This window comes from Trichosurus vulpecula, chromosome 4, assembly GCF_011100635.1.
Source record: "Trichosurus vulpecula isolate mTriVul1 chromosome 4, mTriVul1.pri, whole genome shotgun sequence".
NCBI lineage: Eukaryota > Metazoa > Chordata > Mammalia > Diprotodontia > Phalangeridae > Trichosurus > Trichosurus vulpecula.
This window is the reverse complement of record NC_050576.1, coordinates 233,061,435-233,084,646: the sequence shown is the minus strand read 5'-3', so window position 1 is coordinate 233,084,646 and position 23,212 is coordinate 233,061,435. Positions and strand designations below refer to the sequence as shown.

Genomic DNA, 23,212 nt, shown 5'->3' with positions numbered 1-23,212 from the left:
AATCAGAGAGACAAAGAGAAATGAAGAACCACTGAATCATGAACACAGCCAAGCAAAATATTCCCATATCAGTCACGTCCAAATATGCCTTTCTTATTTTACATATTAATCCATCTGTCATGAGGTGGGCAGCATTCTTCTTTATCTATTCTCTAAAATAGAGTCGAATATTTAGTTGATCAGAGTTCTTCAATCATGTTAATATCATAATATAAACTGTTCTTTTGGTCTGCTCACTTCCCTCTGCCTGAATTCATATATTCATCTTTCCATGTCTCTTAGAAACCATCTTTTTCTTTATTTCTTATAACACAATAATATTCCCTGACCTTCATATACCACAATTTGTTTAGCCATTCCCTAGCTGATCTGCAACAAGGCCAGACTATATACTCCTACCAGGACAAACAAGTTCAGATTCAGTTGAACCCTGCAAAACATGCCATTTTTATTCAACCTATGGATTTTGCTATTGATTCTTTCCATCTTTCTGCTTGACTGCTACCTGGAGTTGAAGGTCAATCAGAATGGAATTCAGGACTACACTGGACATCTCTGCAACTGCATATAAACAGGCCCCTGACTGCCATCTGACCCCTTAAAAGCCCCTTCAAATTGAAGAATGGCATTGCTTGTCAACTCAGTCTTCTGTCTTCCTGGACATCTTTCAGTCTAAAAGGCAGAGCTGATCAGCTGGTGATCCCCCAAAGGTGGTTTTTTTACCTGAAACTTCCCAACACTTGGTGATTCACAGAGTTTTTCACTGGTTGCTGCTCTCAAAGGCCCATGGGGACCCAGACTTCTACCCTCCAGCCCTGTAACCACTTCTTTTTTGGTCAAAACCTGGAGGGATGTGTAGTCAAGGAAGTACACAGCTTCCAGGTAGAATTGGGGGGTCAGGGGTAGAGGATAAGACCTGCAGGCTTGAGTGGGTTGGGGTATCTGTGAACCACACATGGATAGATGGAATTTTCTTTTCCTAACCTGGAATTTGTCTGTGCAGGCCCCAGGACCAAAGCTGTAGGGCCTTTCTGGACATCTTAAGTGGAGGCAGGTGCACTTGTGAGGGCTTGTGGTAGCTCTGCCAGCAAAGGCTCACCACATAGCAGCCATTGCCAGCTCTCCATGTTTCCAGTCTCCCTTATTTGAGCAGTTTTGTCTTGGGCCCTCACTTGTTTGTCTTGCTTGGGTTCCATCCATGCTCCTAGAACCTTCTTGTCTGTGACTTGGCTCCCTGGAACACTCATTGACAGTGTAGCTTTGACCTCAGCTTAGCCCTCTAATGACCCAGCACCTCTCCCCACCATTTGCCTCAAGTATAACCTTTTCCATGAGGCCTTCCCTTGCTCTCCGGCTGAAATAGATCTCTTCCCTCCTAATGTTTCTGGATTTCTGAGTTGCCTACAGTGGAATGTTAATATATTCTACTTTGTATCAAACTGTTATGGGCACCCCCCTCTCACTGACAAGCTCCTTTAGATTGTAAGATCCCTGAGGGCAGGGAGCATTTTGTCTTTCATAATGTATCTCCAGTTCCTGACCATGTTAAAACATTTGTTGAATTGAACAGAATTAAAATGTTAGCAGTACTAAAAAATTATTTGATAGAAATCTTGTGATTGTGAATAATGAAGTAACATCTAGTTGTTCACATGTTTAATTGGGTCATGATTGTGATTTTTCCACTAAAGTCCTGCTTTGATGCCTGATTGTGATGTGGAGGTAACCCTTGGTTGAACAGACTCCACGAAGCTGGGAAGGCAGGCTTGAAGGTAGACTTCGTGGCATCTAAGGAGCAGCCTAGCTAGATTCAGAGAGGCTCAGCATCAGTCTGGCCACATGGCCAGCCCCATGAATTTTTTGGTCATAGAAATCATTGCAGACTTTCTACCAAGTCCTAATGAAGTTCAGATACGAACACTTTCAGGGGAGAAAGTGTCCACATCGGTGAGCTCTGGGATCCTTGAAAGGTGTTTATAATTAGAAAGTCAATGAAATTTTCTTCTGCGTAAAAGTTTAAAATATTTTTCAAATAAAATTTTTATTGATGTCTTATTTTTACATCACTTATGTTTCTCATCGTATCTACCCACCCGCCTCCTCCCAGAGAGCTGTCCCTTATAACACAGAATTTTTAAAAGGGGAAAACGTTTGGTCAAACTAACCAACATATTAACATTATAAATTTGTCATCATGTATAGTGTACATAAAATATAAATTGACATTTATACTCCAGGGAAAAACTCTAATCATCCTTTTTTTCCCATTTTTTAATCTTAGAATGAAATCTTGGAAATTGCTTTGGATCAAAAAGGACTTACCAATGAAAGAAAAATTGCTTTTATTGACAAAAATAGAGATCTTTATATCACTTCAGTTAAACGTTTCGGGAAGGAAGAACAAATTATTAAACTTGGTAAAAAGAACCTACTTAAACTAGTTACCATTCTTTCAACAACTGCTTTATCATATGGAACATAAACTTCTCAAGGGCAAGACTATTTTGTATTTTTGTCTTGGTATCCTAGTGTCTGAAACATTGCCTTACACATAATTAATGCTGTTTTAATTTTGAAAAGTATATGTTAATATCTGGCTTATTCCAATAAAAATGTGAATTAAGTGACTCTTAATTTTAACTAAGAGACATTTGGCTCAATTCACAAGGCTTGTTTTCTGTTTCTGTGTCCCAGAGTTTGGCCTTGCCAATTGAAAATGTTATGACTCAAGACAAAACAGCTCTATTAACTATCATTCTAATTTTTAAGGAGGAATCATTCAGAAAATTTATGTTTCATTTATCATACAGTTGTGAGATATGAGGAGCACATAATAGGATGGGATGGGGAGGATGGGGATTGGATTTGAAAAGGCAGATACTGTATATCTCTTGTGCATGGCTTGCTTTTCTTTTAAGGATACAATAAATTTAACCTGTAACTTTCAAAAAAAAAATACTAGGAGATCAGGACATCGCTGACTTCAGCTGCTTTAGAAAGATAAAAAAAAAATGCGCGCGCACACACACACACACACAGATGGCTTTAAAGCCCAGAAGCTCTGGGTCTGAATTCTGCATCTGCCATATGTTGCCTTGGTGATCCTGGGTGAGTCGCTTAACCTCTTACTGCCATAGGTAACTTTCTAAGACAAGCCATTGTGAAGAAGGTGCCAGCCTGAGGTCATGGAACATGTGTCCTCAGCCAGGAGTTTCTGTGCCATTGAGACCAAGCCAAGGCTTATCCTCATAGCTCCTGCTCCCCCACAAACCTTAATCTTCAAGGAAGGTGCTGGATAATTTTAAGTGACTGAAAATTTTTTCATAAAGTCGCTTTTAATAATTCATTTTACAAACATCTCTAAAAGAATGTCATTAATGATAACTAACAAATAACAATTACCCACGTAGTGTCAGTGCAAATCCCATGTAGCACAGTTGTAATTGTCTTCTCACACGCAGGTACGATGGTCCATACCCTGGCATGGTGTGACACGTCCAATATACTTTGTGGGCTCCAAGACACTCGTTTTACGGTTTGGTATTATCCCAATACGGTGTATGTTGATCGAGATATTCTGCCCAAAACGCTGTTTGAAAGGGATGCAAGGTAATCTCTCTTTTGCACAAATTAGTATTTACTATGGCTAAGAAACATACAAAAAAGTGCTACACCTGTGTCTTTACGTAGAATTCTAACTAGGGAAAATGTTTCACCTGTCAGATTCAGCTAAATCATTCAGCTCATCCCACTTTATCTTACAGGTAGAGGACATTGTTTTGGGAATATTAAATTGGAAAGTGTTGGGTGATATATATTTCTATATATTTATGTACGTGCACACATGGCTATGAAAAATTAATACATATTTACATTTATAAAAATATCATGGGTATATGTAAACACATTTCTAGATATAGACACATATCCCCATGTGAAGGTAGATAGATACATGTAGATATATACAAATAGATTTTCCTTCCCCCACCCTGAGATGAGGAACATAACTCTCTAGATTCCCCATATCTTTTTTATTTATTTAATTTATTTTATATATTTAGTTTTCAGCATTGATTTTCACAAGAGTTTGAATTACAAATTTTCTTCCCATTTATACCCTCCCGCCCACTCCAAGATGGCGTATATTCTGGTTGCCCCGTTCCCCAGTCAGCCCGTCCTTCTGTCACCCCACTCCCCTCCCCTCCCCTTTTTCCGTACTTTCTTGTAGGGCAAGATAAATTTCTGTGCCCCATTGCCTGTGTATCTTATTTCCTAGTTGCATGCAAAAACTTTTTTTTAACATCTGTTTTTAAAACTTTGAGTTCCAAATTCTCTCCCCTCTTCCCTCCCCACCCACCCTCCCTAAGAAGTCAAGCAATTCAACATAGGCCACATGTGTATCATTGTGTAAAACCCTTCCACAATACTCATGTTGTGAATTACTAACTATACTTTGCTCCTTCCTAACCTATTCCCCTTTATACAATTTTCTCTCTTGACCCTGTCCCTTTTCAAAAGTGTTTACTTTTGATTACCTCCTCCCCCATCTACACTCCCTTCTATCGTCCCTGCTTTTTTATATCCTTCCTCCTACTTTCTTGTGGGGTAAGATACCCAATTGAGTGTGTATGGTATTCCCTCCTCAGGGCAAATCTGATGACAGCAAGATTCACTCATTCCCCCTCACCTGCCCCCTCTTCCCTTCCTACAGAACTGCTTTTTCTTGCCACTGTTATGTGAGATAATTTACCCCATTCTATCTCTCCCTTTCTCCCTCTCTCAATATATTCCTCTCTCATCCCTTAATTTGATTTTTTTTAAGATATCATCCCTTCATATTCAACTCACCCTGTGCCCTCTGTCTATATATATATACGTGTGTGTGTGTGTGTGTGTGTATACACACACACACACACACACATAATACACACACACACATACATGCACACATATACATATATTCCCTTCAGGTCCCTAATACTGAGGTCTCATGAATCATACACATCATCTTTCCATGTAGAAATGTAAGCAAAACAGTTCAGCTTGAGCAAGTCCCTTGTGATTTCTCTTTCTTGTTTACCTTCTCATGCTTCTCTTGATTCTTGTGTTTGAAAGTCAAATTTTCTATTCAGCTCTGGTCTTTTCACTGAGAAAGCTTGAAAGTCCTATGCTTTATTGAAAGTCCATATTTTGCCTTGGAGCATGATACTCAGTTTTGCTGGGTAGGTGATTCTTGGTTTTAATCCTAACTCCTTTGACCTCTGGAATATCATATTCCAAGCCCTTTGATCCCTTAATGTAGAAGCTGCTAGATCTTGTATTATCCTGACTGTGTTTCCACAATACTCAGATTGTTTCTTTCTGGCTGCTTGCAGTATTTTCTCCTTGATCTGGGAACTCTGGATTTTGGCGACAATATTCTTAGGAGTTTTCTTTTTGGGATCTTTTTCAGGAGGCAATTGGTGGATTCTTTCAATTTCTATTTTACCCTCTGGCTCTAGAATATCAGGGCAGTTCTCCTTGATAATTTCTTGAAAGATGATATCTAAGCTCTTTTTTTGATCATGACTTTAAGGTAGTCCAATAATTTTTAAATTATCTCTCCTGTATCTATTTTCCAGTTCAGTGGTCTTTCCAGTGAGATATTTCATATTGTCTTCCATTTTTTCATTCCTTTGGTTCTGTTTTATAATATCTTGATTTCTCATAAAGTCACCAGCTTCCACTTGCTCCAGTCAAATTTTTAAGGTAGTATTTTCTTCCATGGTCTTTTGGACCTCCTTTTCCATTTGGATAATTCTGCCTTTCAAGGCATTCTTCTCCTCATTGGCTTTTTGGAGCTCTTTTGCCATTTGAGTTAATCTATTTTTTAAGGTGTTATTTTCTTCAGTATTTTTTTGGGTCTCCTTTAGCAAGTCATTGACTTGTCTTTCATGGTTTTCTCCATCCTTCTCATTTCTCTTTCCAGTTTTTCCTCTACTTCTCCAACTTGCTTTTCCAAATCCTTTTTGAGCTCTTCCATGGCCTGAGCCCAGTTCATGTTTTTCTTGGAGGCTTTTGATGTAGGCTCTTTGACTTTGTTGACTTCTTCTGGCTGTATGTTTTGGTCTTCTTTGTCACCAAAGAAATATTCCAAAGTCTGAGTCTGAATCTGAGTCCATTTTCGCTGCCTGGCCATGTTCCCAGCCAACTACTTGACCCTTGAGTTTTTTGTTGGGGTATGACTGCTTGTAAAGTAGAGAGTACTTTGTTTCAAGCTTGAGGGGATGTGCTGTTGTTTTCAGAGCTATTTCTATACAGCCATCTCTGCCACACCAGTGCTCCTCCTCCCCCAAGAACCGCCAACCCAGACTGGACTCAGATCTTAAGGAGGCTCTGCACTCCAGCTCTGATCCGCCACTTAATTCCTCCCACCAGGTGGGCCTGGGGCCAGAAGCAACTGCAGTTGTAGTTTTGTAGCTGCATCACCTCCGCGGTGGTGGCTGAACTGGGAACTCCTTTCATTCTGTCCCCCGCAGCTTTTCCCACTAACCTTCTCTGTTTTCTTTGGTGTTTGTGGGTCTGATAACTGCCACAGCTCACTGATTCAGGGCGCTAGGGCCTGTTCTGCCTGGTTCCCAGTGTGGTCAGTCCTGCCACCACCCATGCTGGGCTCTGCTGGGCTCCGCTCCCAGCTCCGTGCATGATAGACCTTACCCATTGACCATCCAGGCTGTCCTGTGCTGGAGCCCTGCTTCCCTCTGCTATTTCGTGGGTTCTGTAGCTCTTCTCTGTTGTCTTTGGTGTTTGTGGGTTGAGAAATCTGGTAACTGCCACAGCTCACTGATTCAGGGCGCTAGGGCCTGTTCTGCCCGGCTCCCAGTCTGGTTGGTCCAGGCGCGGCTCACGCTGGGCTCTGCTCCACTCCACTCCCAGTTCCATGAGATAGATCTTACCCAGTGACCATCCAGACTGTCCTGTGCTGGAGCCCTGCTTCCCTCTACTATTTTGTGGGTTCAGAGCCATTTTTTATAGGTTTTTGGAGGGACCTGGTGGGGAGCTCACACAAGTCCCTGCTTTCCAACCGCCATGTTGGCTCTGCCCCACCCCCACCCCCCAAATCTTTTAGGTTTGGCCATTTGGTCATGAGAAATACTAATAAAAATATTTTTTCACTCCAAAACTTCTCTTTTAAAAAACAGATTTCGAATCTGGTTTCTAGTATGGTTTTCACATCAAAGTTCCATTTATTAGTAGAACTCACCAAAATGTGTAATTTGTTTCAGAGTATTTTGGAAGTTGGGCAACTAGGTGGCTCAATGAATAGAATGCCAGGCTTAGAGTCAGGAAGACTTATCTTTCTGAGTTCAGATTTGGTATCAGGCACTTACTAGCTTTGTGATCCTGGGCAAGTCACTTAATCCTGCTTACCTCAGTTTCCTCATCTGTAAAATGAGTTGGAGAAGGAAATGGCAAACCACTCTAGTATTTTTCCCAAGAAAACCCCAAATGGGGTCATGGAGAGTTGGACATGACTAAAATGACTGAAAAATAACAAAAAAAGTTTTGGAAGTTATTGAAAATCCTATTGAACTTGACCTTTTAAAAGATTTTGTGGAATATCAGTCCAGAATCATCAAAGTCACCCTTTGTGCATCTCTTATTATTATAAGAAGGACATAAAATTTGCAGTTCTCTTATTTTTATTAGTTCACATTTTAATAACTACGTTTTTCTCGAACTCGAATGATTTAGTGTTGAAGTAGTAGAAGCTCAAATGTTTTGAGTCCCTAATCCCAAATGCTTCTCAGGCTGAACCCCAAACATGTGCTGGTATGTACAGTAAGGTACCTTTGAGTTTGAGGGTTCTGAAGGCAGTTAACCCTGTGTGGATAAGGCAAGATGGACAATTACCCCAGATCTGTAATAGTCTTTCGAAAAGTTTGTTCTTGGAAGACAGTGCCCATTTTTCATTTTGAAGTAATTTAACACATCGACTCTTTTAACAGTGAGTTCAGTAAAAATCCCCACATCGTGAGTTTTGTTGGAAATCAGGTGACCATAAGAAGAGCAGACGGCTCTCTGGTTCACATCAGCATATCACCATATCCCGCTATTCTTCACGAGTATGTTAGCAGTTCAAAATGGGAAGATGCTGTAAGACTGTGCCGATTTGTCAAGGTACGTTCAGTCGAGTTAAGCTCAAATGAACTGCATTGATCATGTCCTGTTGGTGACTAGCAAAGCTCTCAGGGCTAGAGCAGAGCCGACAGTAGAGGGGCGAAAGACGGGACCCGTGTCATCAATTTCTCCTTCCCCAAAAGGGGCTTCTTGGAGTCTTTCCTTTGGGCAGCAAGCTGGTGCTGGGGAGAAGATCCCCCTTCAGATCCTTGTTATCTCTGTGGCCTTGGAACTCAGTTTCTGCATCTGTAAAGTCAGGTTGGACTCAGTGACTTCTGAGGCTCCTGCCTAGCAGCAGGAGCAGTAGCAGCAGCAGCAGGAATAGGGTCATTTTTAATTCAATAAATTAATTTCTTTTGTAATTCAGAAAAAACTTTTTTTCAGAAATTACTTTTAATTAAAATGAAAATCTGTATTTGGTGTTTCTACACTTGTCCAAAGAGACTCTCCATGAACTAAAATTATTTTGAAGTTTGCCATTTGACACACTTTGTTAGAGAGGTTACTTTTCAAACCCAAACAGAATTTTAGTTCTGGTGCTTGTTTATTTTAATACAACGCAGCCATTAAAAACTAAATGTCTTTTTGAATTCTCATTCTCTTACTTTGCTTTAGGAGCAGACAATGTGGGCTTGCCTGGCTGCCATGTCAGTGGCCAATAGAGACATGACAACTGCAGAAATAGCCTACGCATCCATTGGGGAAGTAAGCTCACAACGCTCTGTACTTTGGCTGGATTTAAACCATCCGTCTTTTCTTCCCCCTTTCACATATGTCTTCTTCTCTTTTCCAGATTGACAAGGTGCAGTACATCAATTCCATCAAAGACCTTCCATCCAAAGAGTCCAAGATGGCCCACGTGCTGATGTTCAGCGGCAACATCCAGGAGGCCGAGATGGTCCTCCTTCAGGCAGGCCTCATTTACCAGGCGATCCAGATCAACATCGATCTTTACAACTGGGAAAGGTACTAAACAAAGCAAAGGGAGTTGGGTCAGGCCGATGGGGATCCTCCCAGTTGAAGCAGTGATGGGATGAGGACTTGGGAGAGTTAGAAGAGACTCCCCCTAACAACAGCAGGTCCCCACCTTCTCTGCCACTTGCCAAGGGCAAGCAGAGGTCAATGTCTTGCAGTGCGTCAGAAGCAGGACTTGAACCCAGGCCTTCCTGACCCTGAGGTCAGCTCTTGATCCACTGTGCCATGCTGCCTTCTAGGCAACTCTAGGAGGCAGAATCTTTATCACCATTGAGATAACAGATTTAATAGCTAATAACAGCTCCCATTTGTATAGTGTTTACTGTGTGCCAGGCACTGCGCCAAGAGCTCTCCCATTATCACATTTGATCCTCACAACAAACCGAGGAGGGAGAGAGGTGCTGTTATTATCTTCATTCTACAGTCAAAGAGACTGAGGAAAACAAGTTTAAGTGGCTTGCCCCGGGTCGCACAGCCAGTGATAGGCCAGATTTGAACTCATGTCTTCCTGACTCTGTTCGCCTAGCACTCTATCCACTGTGCCATCTAACCGCCCCTGGATTTAGGCTTTTACTGGGAGGCAGTGGGGGACCTCATACAGTTTTGAGCAGTGATAGGAGTGATGATCATGTTAACATAGTGGGCAGCTGAGGGTGGATTGGAATGGAGAATGACAGGAGGGGGTGCTAGGTTAAAGGCCAGGGCAGGAGGCTGGAGGTGGTTGGATCCTAGTCAAGCTGACTTTGAGGTTTTGAGCATAAGTGGCTGCGACAGTGACAGAGATGGGGAAATCACAAAGACAGAATGTCTCAGGAGAAGCTCAGTTTTAGTAATTTTGAGCTTGAAGTAGTAAATCAAAGTGGGACCATCTGAGAGGAAGGTCCGAATTAGTGATAATGATTTGGAAAAGAACTTCTTATCTGTATTGCTAATGTGGTAGTTGGCTGTCTCCACAATCCTGCTCTAACATCATTTTCTAGCTTTCTCATCATGCACTTTCTGAGCTAATTAAAACTGCACTGTTCATGGAGACCCGACCCCATGCCTTGGTGAATGGCTCTGTCCTGCTGAAATGGAGAAGGGTGGAAGACGTGGGGTTAACATTTGAAAATAGAATGAGCCGATGCAGGGTTTGAAGTGTGTGTGCAGGAGAGGGAAGAAAGTTACCTGGGAAAGGAGCAGGTGAGAGCTCTAGGCAGAACGTAAAGGGAGAAGAGAACCAATAGCTAAAATAGCTGACAAACAAAATTGTGGTGGTGTCATCCTCCCTGAGCTCTTGGCTGTTCAGCTTCTTGTTGACAACTTGGTTTGGGTGTGTTTTGTTTTTGTTTGTTTTTTGTATTTCTGTAAGAGGACAAAAAAAAGGTATTTCTTAGTTAATTAAGGATGTTAACATACAAATAGAAATTACTGAAATTTCTCCAAGGTTTTCAACTGAGAATCTTTTTCCTGTAAGTAGTTTGTTACAATATGGGTTATGGTCTATTTGTGAAAAGTATGGCTAGGGAATGTGCCTCTTGCCCAGCTCCAAATGGGCTAGATGATCCTACTCAAATGCAAGTAGCATTTAGGGCCATTCAAAACCATTAGGATTGTTGGCTCTGACCTCAGATTTGCAGGATAGACAAACCTCTTGGCAGGAACTAGTTCTACTTTTCTCTCTGTTTCTGACTCATCATAGCTAAGTTTTCAAAACCTTAAGGTTTTCACTGTTTTCTTTAATATTTTTTACTTAAGTGCCAGAAACTTCACACTTACATTGCTCATTGTCCTCTTTTAAAATGTTTTGACACTTTTTTAGCATTTGGTTTCAGGACTTAAAGGGAAAAAATACATATCCTACATATATAAGTTAATACATGTACAATATTCATAAAGATGCATCTGCCAATTTGTATTTGATCAGCCAAGACCTTATTAACCTTAATTCACAGTTACTCAATATAGAAAGGCATTTAAATGTTCCTTTTGGTAATTTGACAGTTTGCAAATAAACTAAATTTAGAATATTGGAAAAAGTTGCTTTAATTTTTAAAATAAAATATATAACACAGCCATCTGAATTACTGGATAAGCACTATTGAATCTCTGGATAGAATGGCTCTTTAAAGTTTAAAGCTGTTATTCCATCCCTTTGGCGCTGTCCTAGGTCTCAGGAGCACCTCCCCAATCAATGTTCCTGCATTTCTTCTTTGTTTTCTTAAAATGTGAAAACTAGACTGTTGTCGTAATGGGAAGAGTACTTTAAAGTTTATTTTTAAGTCTGCTTTTATTGAGGGAGAGAAAGATGGAAAAAGTTACATGGAGTTGATGATTATTCAACATAGAGTAGTGACTAATAAAGGAAATCATTTTTTCTTGCTAGTATCTGAAAATAAAATGCATTTGTATTAGATAACACTTAAGTTTATTTAATTAAGTCTGTAAATTATTTAGACTAGACAGATCATTCCAAGTGTAGGCTCTGTCTTGGGTAAATGTGGGTCTCCAATCCTTTTACCCATCAGAAGGAAACACTTAAATGAAAAAGAAAACCAGAAACAACATTTTTTGGGGAGTACTTTGCTAATTCTTTGTAAGCTTACAATATTTTCTAGTGCAAAGTGCAGTGGAAAGTACGCCAGATTTGGAGTCAGAGAAGGTTGTGCTTAAATCCCATGTGCTGACTGGCACCTGTATGGCCGGATGACCCCCAGGCTCCCAGAATTCTCCAGCTTGGCCTTTAGGGTGTTCTGGAATCTGGCGTGAAGACCTTACATTTGTTGGGGCGCTGGCTATATGATTTCATTGAGGTAGGAATCGCTGGGTGAGGACACTCTCTACCAATGAAGATTTGCAGCTGTTCTGCAATTTATCTATTTAAGCAGTTGCGTAGGGGGTCCTTGAAGTTCTAAGGGATTTGGTGGTGTCAGCCAGCCAATAGGTTTCATCCATCACTTGACCCCTGAGTCCAGGGCCAGCTTTGTGTCCACCCTGTTGTGCTGCCTGTCAGCCTTAGTAACTGACCTCCCCAAGATGCCTGTCTCCACTCCTAAAACCCCAGCCCCCGGCCTCCCCATCTGCTGTAGAAACAGATTTTGGTTGTTTTTTGGTTGTTTAGCTGCCAGATAACCATTTTTAGGACTGGAGACGTACTGCTTCTGTGACTTGTGCATAATTTGGAGTTAGCTGTCTCCTAAATGTGGTATCATTGTCAACCCAAACTAGGCTTCTAGAGAACATTTTAAGTAGCAGCCCAGCAGGAAAAGAACATTCTATCCTGTCCAGTTACTTTGTTTCCACATGATGCAAAGTATACCTTCGTGACAATTTTTTAAAAATCTGGGTTCAAACACAGCCTTATGCTTAAATCCATATCTGGTACGGGGAATTGAGTGCTGTGTTTTCCTACTTGGAGAACTGTAGCTAAAAGGTTGTTCCATCAAGAACTCCCATCCCTCCCCTCCCCTCCCCTCCCCTCTTCCTCCCCTCCCCCCCTTCCCTCCCCTCCTTTCCCCTCCCCTCCCCTGCCCTCTCCTTCCCTCCCAAACAGTAGAGGCAGAGTAGGGAGTGGAACATATATGAAATCAAAATCTCAAAGCTCACAAAGTACATTTTCCTGGCCCAAAACCATAGGACTGGACTCCTCCTCCCACTGGTTAAAGTAGGAAGGAGGAATGATTCTCTTGTTTGGCACCTCCCATCTCAGGCCCCTACTTCAGAGCCTGTGCAGACCCTCTCCCTCCTCATGGACAGTCCTCCTCCTTTGATCTCCTCTTCCCCTGGGGCTTAAGTGTTGGATGGGTTGGGTTTGTAGAGTAAGAGGGAGCTGTTCCAACTCCTATCAGATGCCCCTGAATGGTTGTATATTTATTCGTGAATTCACATAAGCAAAATGTGAGCTCCTTGAGGATAGGGATCATTTTGTATTTGTTTGTTTTTTCTTTATGTCCCAAACTCCCTGCACAGAATCCTGCCCATCAGAGGGACCTAATGAATCTTTGGTGAGATGAATAAGAACGTTTTATCTGTCTGGCCATGTTGTTAAAAATAATATACAGTAAGAAATGAAGGAGCATGGTTTTTTGTGTGTGTGTGTGTGTGTGTGTGTGTGTGTGTGTGTGTGTTTATTTCACTAATGAAATGCCCAGATTTGGGCCATTTAGTTAGATTTATTTTTTCATTAGTGAGTTGCCTAGCAAATACTTAATTTCTATAGCGTAAATCTCTGGAGCCAGACTTTTGTTTCTTCCTATTTCATAAATGTTTTTTTTTAAATCATAAGCCACAGAATTGTAAAGATGGAAGAGAACTTAAGAGGTTATCTAGTCCAGTCACCTTTTTTAATAGATGAGGAGGTGAGGTCTCAGAGACTGGCTGTGACTTGCCCAGGATCACACAGGTAGGACCCAGGTCCTTCAGCTTGAGAGCTTTGCCTCCACGGTGGAGTAGAAAGAACCCTGGCCTAACAATGTGAGAACTCTGCTGCTTGTGGACTGTGCAGGGTGGGCAGGCTGCTCAGCCCCTCTGAGCCTCCCTTCTTCCACCTGGGAAAAGGCCAGGCTGCCTAAGATGATCTCAGCTGCCAACTCTTGGCCCTGGTGTTCTAATAGATCCTCTAAGTCTAGAGATTTCCGGAGACCAGATGTGATCAGAAAACAGAATAACGACTTCTGGGGATAGAAAGGAACTTATGCCTGTATAAAGGTTTGCCAGCATTTGAGAAGTGCTGGGGTTTGTACAGTATAGACCCTCTCCTCATATTGATAAGAGAGATTATAGTGAGCAGTGCTAACATTCTGTAGACCATAGTGTTACATGGAGCTGTAATCGACGCCTTACTTTTCAGTAGGTAGCACCATTTTTAATGTGGACCAAGACCCAAACTCAGGTGCTATGTGGAAAGGGTGCTGGTTCTGACTCAGATTCACCCACCCACACACACACACACATGACCTGGGTGGTCTCAGACAAGACTCTTGACTTCCCTGAGCCTTGGTTCCCTCATCTGTAGAATGAGGGCAACTGGACTATTGGCTGTATCTTAGAAGGGCCGTTCCTGTCCAAAACCTATTCTCCCATGATCCATTTAGTTCCCCATTTTCTGTTTGATAAAGTGTCCCTTAGAGAAATAACTTCGTTGTTCACATATGCTAGATGAAGTCCTTTTAACTTGAAGGGATTTTGTTAGTTATTGGAATAGCTCAGTGAATATTCATTCTTTTTCAAAGAATTTAGATGAGGATTTTGATTTTAGAAGGACAGTTTTGCCATATCCATTTTAACCTATTAAGGCTTGAAAAAATTAGTTAAATTTGCCTGCTTCCAAAAAGGCTTTGAAGCTGCTGCCGAATTGTTACTACATTATAGACCGATGGCAAGAGGTTGATTTTTAAAAAATTAAAGTAGTTGAAAAAGACCTGAATTTAGAGTTTAGCTGTCTACTCAGCAGGAGAAATTGGCCCAAATTGATTAATTATTTACCACATGGAAGAAGTACATGAAATGACTCAGAGTGATCCAGCGGTTATGTATTCCAGTCTGGTAAGTCAAAGTGAAAACAAACAGGGTTGGTGTGGGCAGGGGCTGCAGCCTTGGTGGGCTCAGCCTGGGCTCTTCATCCTCCCTCTCTGTTTCTTCCTGCAGGGCCCTTGAGTTGGCTGTAAAGCACAAGACACACGTCGACACAGTTCTTGCGTACCGGCAAAAGTTTTTGGAGACGTTTGGTAAACAGGAAACTAATAAACGATATTTACAGTATGCAGAAGGGGTAAGTATTAGTAGAAATTAAAATGCTGATGATATCTTATATGAATATAAGTAATAATTGGGTTAAAAAGATAATTTTTCATACCTGACTATAATGTATGTCCTTTAAATTTAATTACAGCCTTTCCTTATGTCATGGCCCCAATTTGACTTGTTTCTCCTGATATTCTGGAATCTCCATTATACTGTGACTAACCCTTATTTTTAAAAATCATCCATTAGCCACATCCAGACTTAATTTGTCATTAACCCATGCCCTCAATGCAGCTTTAGAGGACTTTGGGATGATTCCCTGAGCACCTAATTCCAGAGTGCCTACAAGGAGTCAGTCTCTCATTGAGTCAAAGGAAGAAGTTACTACGAAGCTGGGGTCAAAGTGGGACCATTAGATTGTGGGCTGCTTGAAGGCAGGGACTGTCTTTTGCCTTTCTTTGTGTCCTCAGCGCTTAGGACAGTGCCTGATACTTCCTATCTGTTGGCTGACCATTAGTACATGAACGACCTGAAACCGATCTCTTTAGGAAGGGAGACCTTCCCCAGCCCGAATTCAGACCCTCAAGATAATTCATTAGGCTCAGAACTCAAGGCACTTCCTAATCTGTCAGGTAGATCAAAGTTCCTCATTGCACTGCAGTGCTAAGCATCTAGAAAACTCCTGGCCCACAGGCTAGAGGGGAGTGGGAGGCTACGAGGGGGCACCCCCCCTTGCGGAGAGTGGTCTGCAGTTGAGTGTGCAGTGCTATTATTCTTTTCCATTGTGGTCGACATTTATCACTATATTGGTCTGAATGTAGAGTGCACCCCCTCCACCCAGAGCTGCTTGTGTAACACCTGAGCACCACCTATAACTTGTGTTATTATTTTCCTTTCAGAGAGATTGCATTTTAGTGCACATGGCCTACATTCAGAAATGTCTGATCAGTGTTATGTTATGCCCTTTAGAGAAAGTCTCTGCCTTCCAGGAAATTGTATTCTGTCTAGCAGAAGCATGCATTCTTACTTGGTTTTCTGACTCACAGCGCTACAAATCCTTTTGAAATAGAGGGCTTCTTAGTATCAAGGATTTATTTTATTGATTTTTGTATTTGTCATTAGTAAGTCAAATGAGAAGTTAGGAGGGAACTTTTTAACACAAGGAGTGTCTTAAGTATTTTCTGTCTGTGTATCTTTTAAGTATAGGTGTTACTTTTATTCTTTCCACCACTGTGTTTCAACTTCCTACTTTTTCACAAAAATTTCAGAACCAGAAGACATCTCAGGCTTCCTGTCTTCCCCATTTCCTTGTTTCCCATTGGAGAAAACTCAGTTTTGAAGATAAAGGTTTTATTTCATATCAGAACCCAAATTGAAACACAAATAATTCTGAAATTAACTTAAACTATAGTCTGTTTCAAAGACCCTCTGTCTGAGAAGCAGTCTGGAGTCGGTTGTTTGATAACAATGACAACCTTGCTTTTAAGGTGGGAATGGGTAGATGATTCCATCTGACCCACAAACAAGGGGTTACAGAAGGATATGGAGGAGAGGACTAATCTCTATACCATGTGGGCTTGAATTGATCAGTATAGAAATGGAGACTTTTGGTTTCTTGTCTGATCAGCTTCTAACATTATTTTCTGAAAGCTCCATGTAGATGCTTCTTCTAAGAAACTCACTGTACTTCTGGGAGTCAGTGACACCTGGGACAGCAGAGTCTGAGTTTGGCACAGACCAGTCCCACTGTTCGTCTTGCTAATGATTATTATGTGACATGGTAGAGAAGGTGTTGGCCTTGGATTCGGAAGGCCTGCTTGGGGTTCCGGCCCTGGTGCTTCAGCCGTGCCTTGGCTCTGAACACATCATCTCACCTTTCTCAACTTTGCTATTACATATCTATTATACAGATATGATAATGGTTATGCTATTTCAAAAGTTGTGAGAACCTTTGTGAAGCTTGAAATCCTACAGAAAATATGCTGCTCTAGTTGTGACTTCTCCAGAATTCACCATTAACAAGATTCCTTCCTCCATGGTCTTTAGCAGTGGTCCAAAATGGGGTCCATGGAGTCACCCGTAAGGGCTCATGGCCTGATCCCAAGTGGGGACCAGCCAGTCAGAGGGTGAGAAGATAGGTCCCATCCCACTTTCCCTTCAGCATCGCTAGACCTGCCTCTATGCCCCCAAACACCCTCCCCTTCTTCTCCCTTCCATCTCCCCATTTCAGAGTCAGCTGTGAGCACTCCCCACGGACAGCTGTTGCTCAGGTGCTTTGGGAGCATTCTACCCTCAGATCACCTCATGACTGAAGCTGTCCTGGTGGCAGTGATCAGTGAGCAAGAACTTCATGCCTTTTTGTTTTGCATAGGTTAGAGTAAGCCATGCAGGCGGAGCAGGCTTAAATGGATTGTGAGCTGGACCTTTTTCTCCAAAAGCCTGCCCCTCTTCCAGACTTCCCTATGAGTGTCAAATAAAACCACTGTCCTCATGGTCACCCAGGTTTTTACAGCTTCCGTGTCATATCCAACCATGTATCTATCCTGTTAGCAAATCTTGCTGCTTCTGTCTTTGCAACATCTCTCCCATACACCCCATCCTCTGCCACCCCCTGGCACATGCCCTTACCGCCTTATACCTGGGCCACAGTGATAGCCTCGCATGTTGGTCTTTCTGCCTGAAGTATTTGCTCACTCCAACCCATCCTTTGCTTGGCTGCCAAACTGATTTTTCTAAAGTGGACTGACCACATCACTCCTGTACTCAGTAAACTCCAGCTTTGGCCATGGTACTCCCAGTAGGGAGTCCACACTCCCTGTTGACCATAGGAGTGAATATTATTTCATCTTTATGTCATCCTTTTAATTGGCTATTTTGTGTAAGTGTTATAATGTACATAATTGTTAGCGCAGTAGGACATGTATATAATTAACGTGTAAGTATAAATAATATACACATTGGAGGCATGTGCTCAGAAATGTTAAATGACAAGGGTTGGTGATCAAAAACATTTAAAACTGCTGGTCTGCAGTGTCAATAAAAATATCTTTCACAAACTGGATAACTGCCAGGGTAAAACATTTATTTTCAATAATATAATGGCTTTCAACTGGCAGCCTTATTTGGAGGATATGAAATGCCTCGTGTGGATGTAGGCAATTTCCTTGATGACTTCTGGTGAGCGACAGGTGTCTAGTGGACCATCAATAAATGGTTTTATTGTGATTGATTTCAGAAACATTGGTGAGCTAATTTAGATCTGGAGGATGACCAAGAGGTTCTGTCTCCCTCTCACAAATGGTTTTGTTTAATGTGAACAAAAATAATTTTGCTATTTTTAAAAAATTGTCACAATCTCAGTGAAAAATGAACCTTCAGATACTTTAGTGTTTGTTGCCCCTTTCCATGAGGTGTCCTTATGTCTTGGCACAGACCTACATTTAGTACTAACAGTAATGGAGCCCTTCTAATTCCGTTCATTGGATATAATATGCATAACGTATATGGAGAATATTTTTTTGTCTCATAAAAGGTAAAACTATTAACCTTTAACTTGGTTCTATCAGCATACAACATGTATTTATATGTGCGTATATACTTAGATATGTACATACATCATTTATTCATTCATTGACATATACATACATGCAAACATGGCTGTTGTCCTTCGTTCTCAGAGAGGACCAAAATGACATCAGTATGCTAGAGTCAGATTTCCTGGTGTCTGACTGGCTGATTAGACCAACATGAGCTCAGAATGCTCCACCACAAGTTGGCCACAAATTGTCCATGTACGTACATACATACATACAGTCCGATCAGCCACAGTCGAACACACTGAAACTGACTCTGGCATAGTGATGTCATTTTGGTCCTCTTCAAGAATGAAGGACAACAACCAACCATATACATATACATATGCATATGCATATGCATGTTCTAGAGAAAGTGCTGGGCAGTCAGCAGACGCGGGTTTGAGTCGTCTCATGAGAGCTCCATGACACCTGGGTGATTTCTTCTCCTTCTCTTAGCCTAAGCTTCCTCAGCTGTGAAATGAATGATTTGGACTAAATAACTCCTAACCCCCTAAGGTCCCTTCCCATATTAAATCTAGGATCCTGTTCAAGTGAAATTTTAGAATGTAACTCTTAAAAAGCCATCCTGACTCACCCCTTTACCCACTACCTGGAGCCATCTGCCAAAGTGATTAGTAAGTAGAGCCAGGAAACACCTGCCTAGGCTTCTTCGAAAGCTAATAAGGCCTAATCTGCAAATAGAATCCCCTGGCTATCATAAATGCATCTCATAATTATTATTAAAATTCAGAAATTCAATTAAGCAAATATTTATTAAACCTCTGCTCTATGTAGGGCATGCCAAACTCTAGGGATGCAGAATAAAAAATCAAACCCTCCTTCCCCTCAAAAAGCTTATATTACGCTAGGCTTGGGGATTACATAAGTGAATATAAGGTGATTTAAGGATGGTGCTAACAACTGGAGGGAGTCAGAGAAGACTACTAGAGGAGATGACAGCTGAGCTGAAGCTTGAGGGATTTGGAGAGACGGAATTGAGAAGGGAAGGCATTCTAGGCATAGACAAAGAACAGCTCTAACTTGGATGCACGGTGAAATCAGGCTAAAGAAGTAGAGGGGACCCAGACTGTAGAGGGTGTTAAAAGCCAGGCTGAGCAAGTTTGTTTTTCTAGCAACTTACAGGAAGCCCCTGAAAGCTTCTGAGACTTGGTCCAAGTTAGATCCTTGAGCTCTAGAAAGATTACCCTGGCCCCACAATCTACTAGACCATAGAAATGCAGCCCCTCAGTTTGCAGGAGTGTTTTCCCAGAGGATAGCTATTCTGGGTTCAAGTTGTGCACCTTGTGTATTTATACCCCTCCAATGCGAGCCCAGGAGTGCCTGCCTATGTAATAGCAGCATTTCTGTAGCGCTTCAGGCTTTACAGAGGACTGACAGTTGTGATTTCATTTGATCCTTGCAATAGATGCTATTATTTACCCCCATTTTACAGATGAAGAAACTGAGACTGACAAGGTTAAGTGGCTTGCTCAGGGTCACATGGCTAATAAATGTGTGAGGTGGAATTTGAACTCAAGTTCTAGACTCCACCTTTAACTCATCAGCCAGAGTCTAAAATTAGCTCAAAGCAAAGACGTTCACTGGAATAGCATCATAAGAACATTTACAAAAAAACATTTCTCACCGTAAAGGAACGATGGAATGAAATAAGCCTGCATGGAGTCCTCGCTATGTGCCAGGCATGTGCTAAGAGCTCTACAATTATTATTTCACTTAACCCTCACGACAACCCGGGAGAGAAGTGCTGTTACTATCCCCATTTACAGATGAAGATACTGAAGCAGACAGGTTCAATGTCTTGTACACTTTTCCACCAACCTGAGTGAGCCAGAACAGAGACTGCACCTAAGGGCCCCCAAAGGAACATTGGGTTTTTATAGGCTTATTTAAATAGAGTTGTGACTTAGGTTACACAACCTCACTGGGCCCTCACTGCACCCAAGCAATCCTACCAACCCTCCTTTATTGGCTCACTGTCTCAGGCTCTGCAGAGCCTCCTCCAAACCTTCTCCCTCCTCCCACCTCCCACGGCTCCCCTTCTCATCACATGCAGAACACTTCTGGCCTGTTCCATCTTATGGAGTACGCCTTCATTCCTAGGTATGTCTCATTGGCTTGCCCCATGGCATGAGATCCTAGGAACCTCTGCCTTCCACCCACACGTGATGGTGTCCTGTGATGTCATTGAGACTGACAAGTTTCAGGAGTGGAGAAAGAGATCTGGAAAGACTTTTATGAAATAATGAAAAGTAAAAACCAGACAGGATGAAGGAAGGATGCTCTTGAGTGTGGCCTGCACAACCAGAGAGGAAAAGCAGATGAAAACAGACATTAAAGCATTCATCTGGATAGAAGCCTGGGAAGGAGGAGGCCACTGAAAGGTTGTGCTTTATGCATTGAAATTAAATGTAAATGGTTCCTAAGCAAGATTAGTGGGTTGGACTAATGTTCAGCATCACATCTTCAACAAAATGTTTTTTAAAAACTCTCCCCACAACAAGGGGGGTGTCTCTTGAGTGTGTCGTTTTCCTACATTGAACCTGGTGTCTGGTGATCTGAGAGCATGATTTGAAAAGTCACAATTGCCTCTGCCTCCCCAGTCACCACCAGCCCAGGCCAACTTGGTGCAAATGACTCTTATTCTCAAGAGATTTGTTGTTATTTTGAGGTACAATTACTACTCACTATGCAACTGCACCAGAAATCTCTGTTGCCCCCTGGGTATAGCCTTGAAGGTGCTGCTCTCTGGGACTCTGTCCTTTCAAAGACACAGCCCTCCCACGGTCAGCTTGCTACGTGAGGGAAAGTGTAATCAAAGGCAAAACTAACATTCTTCACCTCTCCCTTTCTGCAGCTCCAGGTCGACTGGGACAAAATCAAGGCCAAGATTGAGATGGAGATCACTAAAGAGAGGGAGCGGTCCTCCAGCCTCTCCGGCAAAAGCCTGATGGCCAAGCACTGAGCACTCAGGGTCGCTGTCCATGGTGGGGAACCCATCAGAGGGAGGCTGCTTGTTTCCTGTGAGCTTTCGGTCCCCCAGGCCACTCATTAGCAGAGGGTTTCTCTCCTCCCATAGTTCCAAGGTGCCTACCTAGCCATCCCTGTCCCAAGAGTGGTTGGATGTTGGCCTTCTCTCTGCTGCTGTTCCTGACTGTCTGTGGCATAGAAAGCATTGATGCTCTTCTTCAAGTTCTGAACTTCTTGAAAAGAACTATCATGAGCCTGTTCATTCAACTCTCCAAAACTGTACAATCCTCCAAATTGTTGTTAGAGTGAAAATTAAAGGAGATGGATTTGTGAAAATGCCAGGTGGATCATTAGCATTGGTGCTTAAGGTTTTCCTCTAAAGTAAAGAGAGTATCATATAATTTTTCTCATATATACACAGTTTTTATTGAAATCACCAAGAAGGGATATGAAAAAGCTCTAAAGCTATGTCTGGACCACATTAATGTGAAACACAGGATTCCCAAATCTGAGACTTTGGAAGTGGCCTGTGCAATGGGTGCACTAGATTTGGCATTCAGTATAATTTTCACCATTGTTTCTTGCAAGATGTTAGAATGCTTTTGGAAAGTGTTGTGAACAACAGTGCTGCTAATTGGGCACGTTTGCCTCCATGCCTAGCCCCTAGCATTCTGTGCCTCACTTAAGTAAGATTTTACAGTGAACTCTTTTTGATTAGTCTATCACAGTAACTTTTCTTCAATTATTATGGTCTTATGAGTTGTTAAAATTTATATAAATGAATCTTTACATACTTATTTCCTATGTTAGCACTAAATAATTTTGTACCTTTTGCGAACTTAAATGTGATATAATGATTGCAAATACTGTTAAATACAAATATTTCTTCACCTTTCATAAATTTATTAAATAAAAGATAAGTTTATCCAATAAAGTGCATTTATACTTATCACTTGATGCTTTCACCAAAGAGACCTAAACTATTTTAGCTAAGTATCTTTAGGATTCTTTTTCTGAAAACTTGTTAATGAATGGTGTTAAAATACTGAATGTAATATCACAGAGGGCTGCGTGGCTTGTGCAGCTGGCATATTTAATCAGTGACAGCTAAGTTTCTGTAATAAAAGAAATATGTAAACAGGTTAGAAATCTGAGACACTCCACCTATTTCTAATAATATCCCTTCCCCCACAAAAGTGAGCTGTTTAAATGGTAGGGGTCAAGTCCTTGTGCTTAGATAGGGCTTCATCCCCTCCAAGTCACTCTTCAGCCTCTTTGGTTCTAATTTCCCTCTTGGCCCTATTCCTGACTTCGCAGACTTCCGTCTGCCTCTGCAGCTGGCTCATCCTCCAATTTCCCTCAGCACCTGGGGCCTCACTGCTCCCACCTTAGGAGCCCTTCTCACTCTGTGATGGCCCTTTGCAAGGCCCCTTGCCCTTCTCCCATGGGGGATCCCAGGCCCACCAGCCTTTCTTCATTTCCCTTCCAGCTCTACCTGACTTTTCCAACTTCAAAACCATGCCCACTGTGGGAACCTCCATTTCTATGTCTCTGTCTCTCTCACCCCTTTTCAGTTCCCTTTTGTGGGTCGCCTTCCTCCAAGAGAAGATAAGCTCCTTGAAGGCAAGGAACGGTCTTTTTTATTGTCTTTGTATCTCAGGGACTAGCAGAGTGCTTGGCACATGGTAAACATTAATAAAGGTAACCAGGGGGTGCCACAATGCACACAACTCAGGGCCAGGAATCAGGAAGATCTGAATTCAAATGTGGCCTCAGACACACTGGCTGTGACT

At 41.9% G+C, this 23,212-nt stretch overlaps 1 protein-coding gene across 1 annotated transcript in view; it reads left to right on the top strand.

Moving 5' to 3' along the window:
• The window catches only part of IFT80 (intraflagellar transport 80), a 111,693-nt gene extending 89,326 nt beyond the window's left edge, over positions 1 to 22,367 (top strand). The window contains exons 14-20 of the mRNA XM_036758235.1: positions 2,282 to 2,417; positions 3,462 to 3,609; positions 7,989 to 8,160; positions 8,776 to 8,865; positions 8,954 to 9,126; positions 14,761 to 14,884; positions 21,307 to 22,367. Coding sequence (XP_036614130.1) covers positions 2,282 to 2,417; positions 3,462 to 3,609; positions 7,989 to 8,160; positions 8,776 to 8,865; positions 8,954 to 9,126; positions 14,761 to 14,884; positions 21,307 to 21,414 — 951 coding nt within the window. The 3' untranslated portion in view covers positions 21,415 to 22,367. The remainder of the gene's footprint in view (positions 1 to 2,281; positions 2,418 to 3,461; positions 3,610 to 7,988; positions 8,161 to 8,775; positions 8,866 to 8,953; positions 9,127 to 14,760; positions 14,885 to 21,306) is intronic.
• Positions 22,368 to 23,212: the final 845 nt, after the last annotated feature.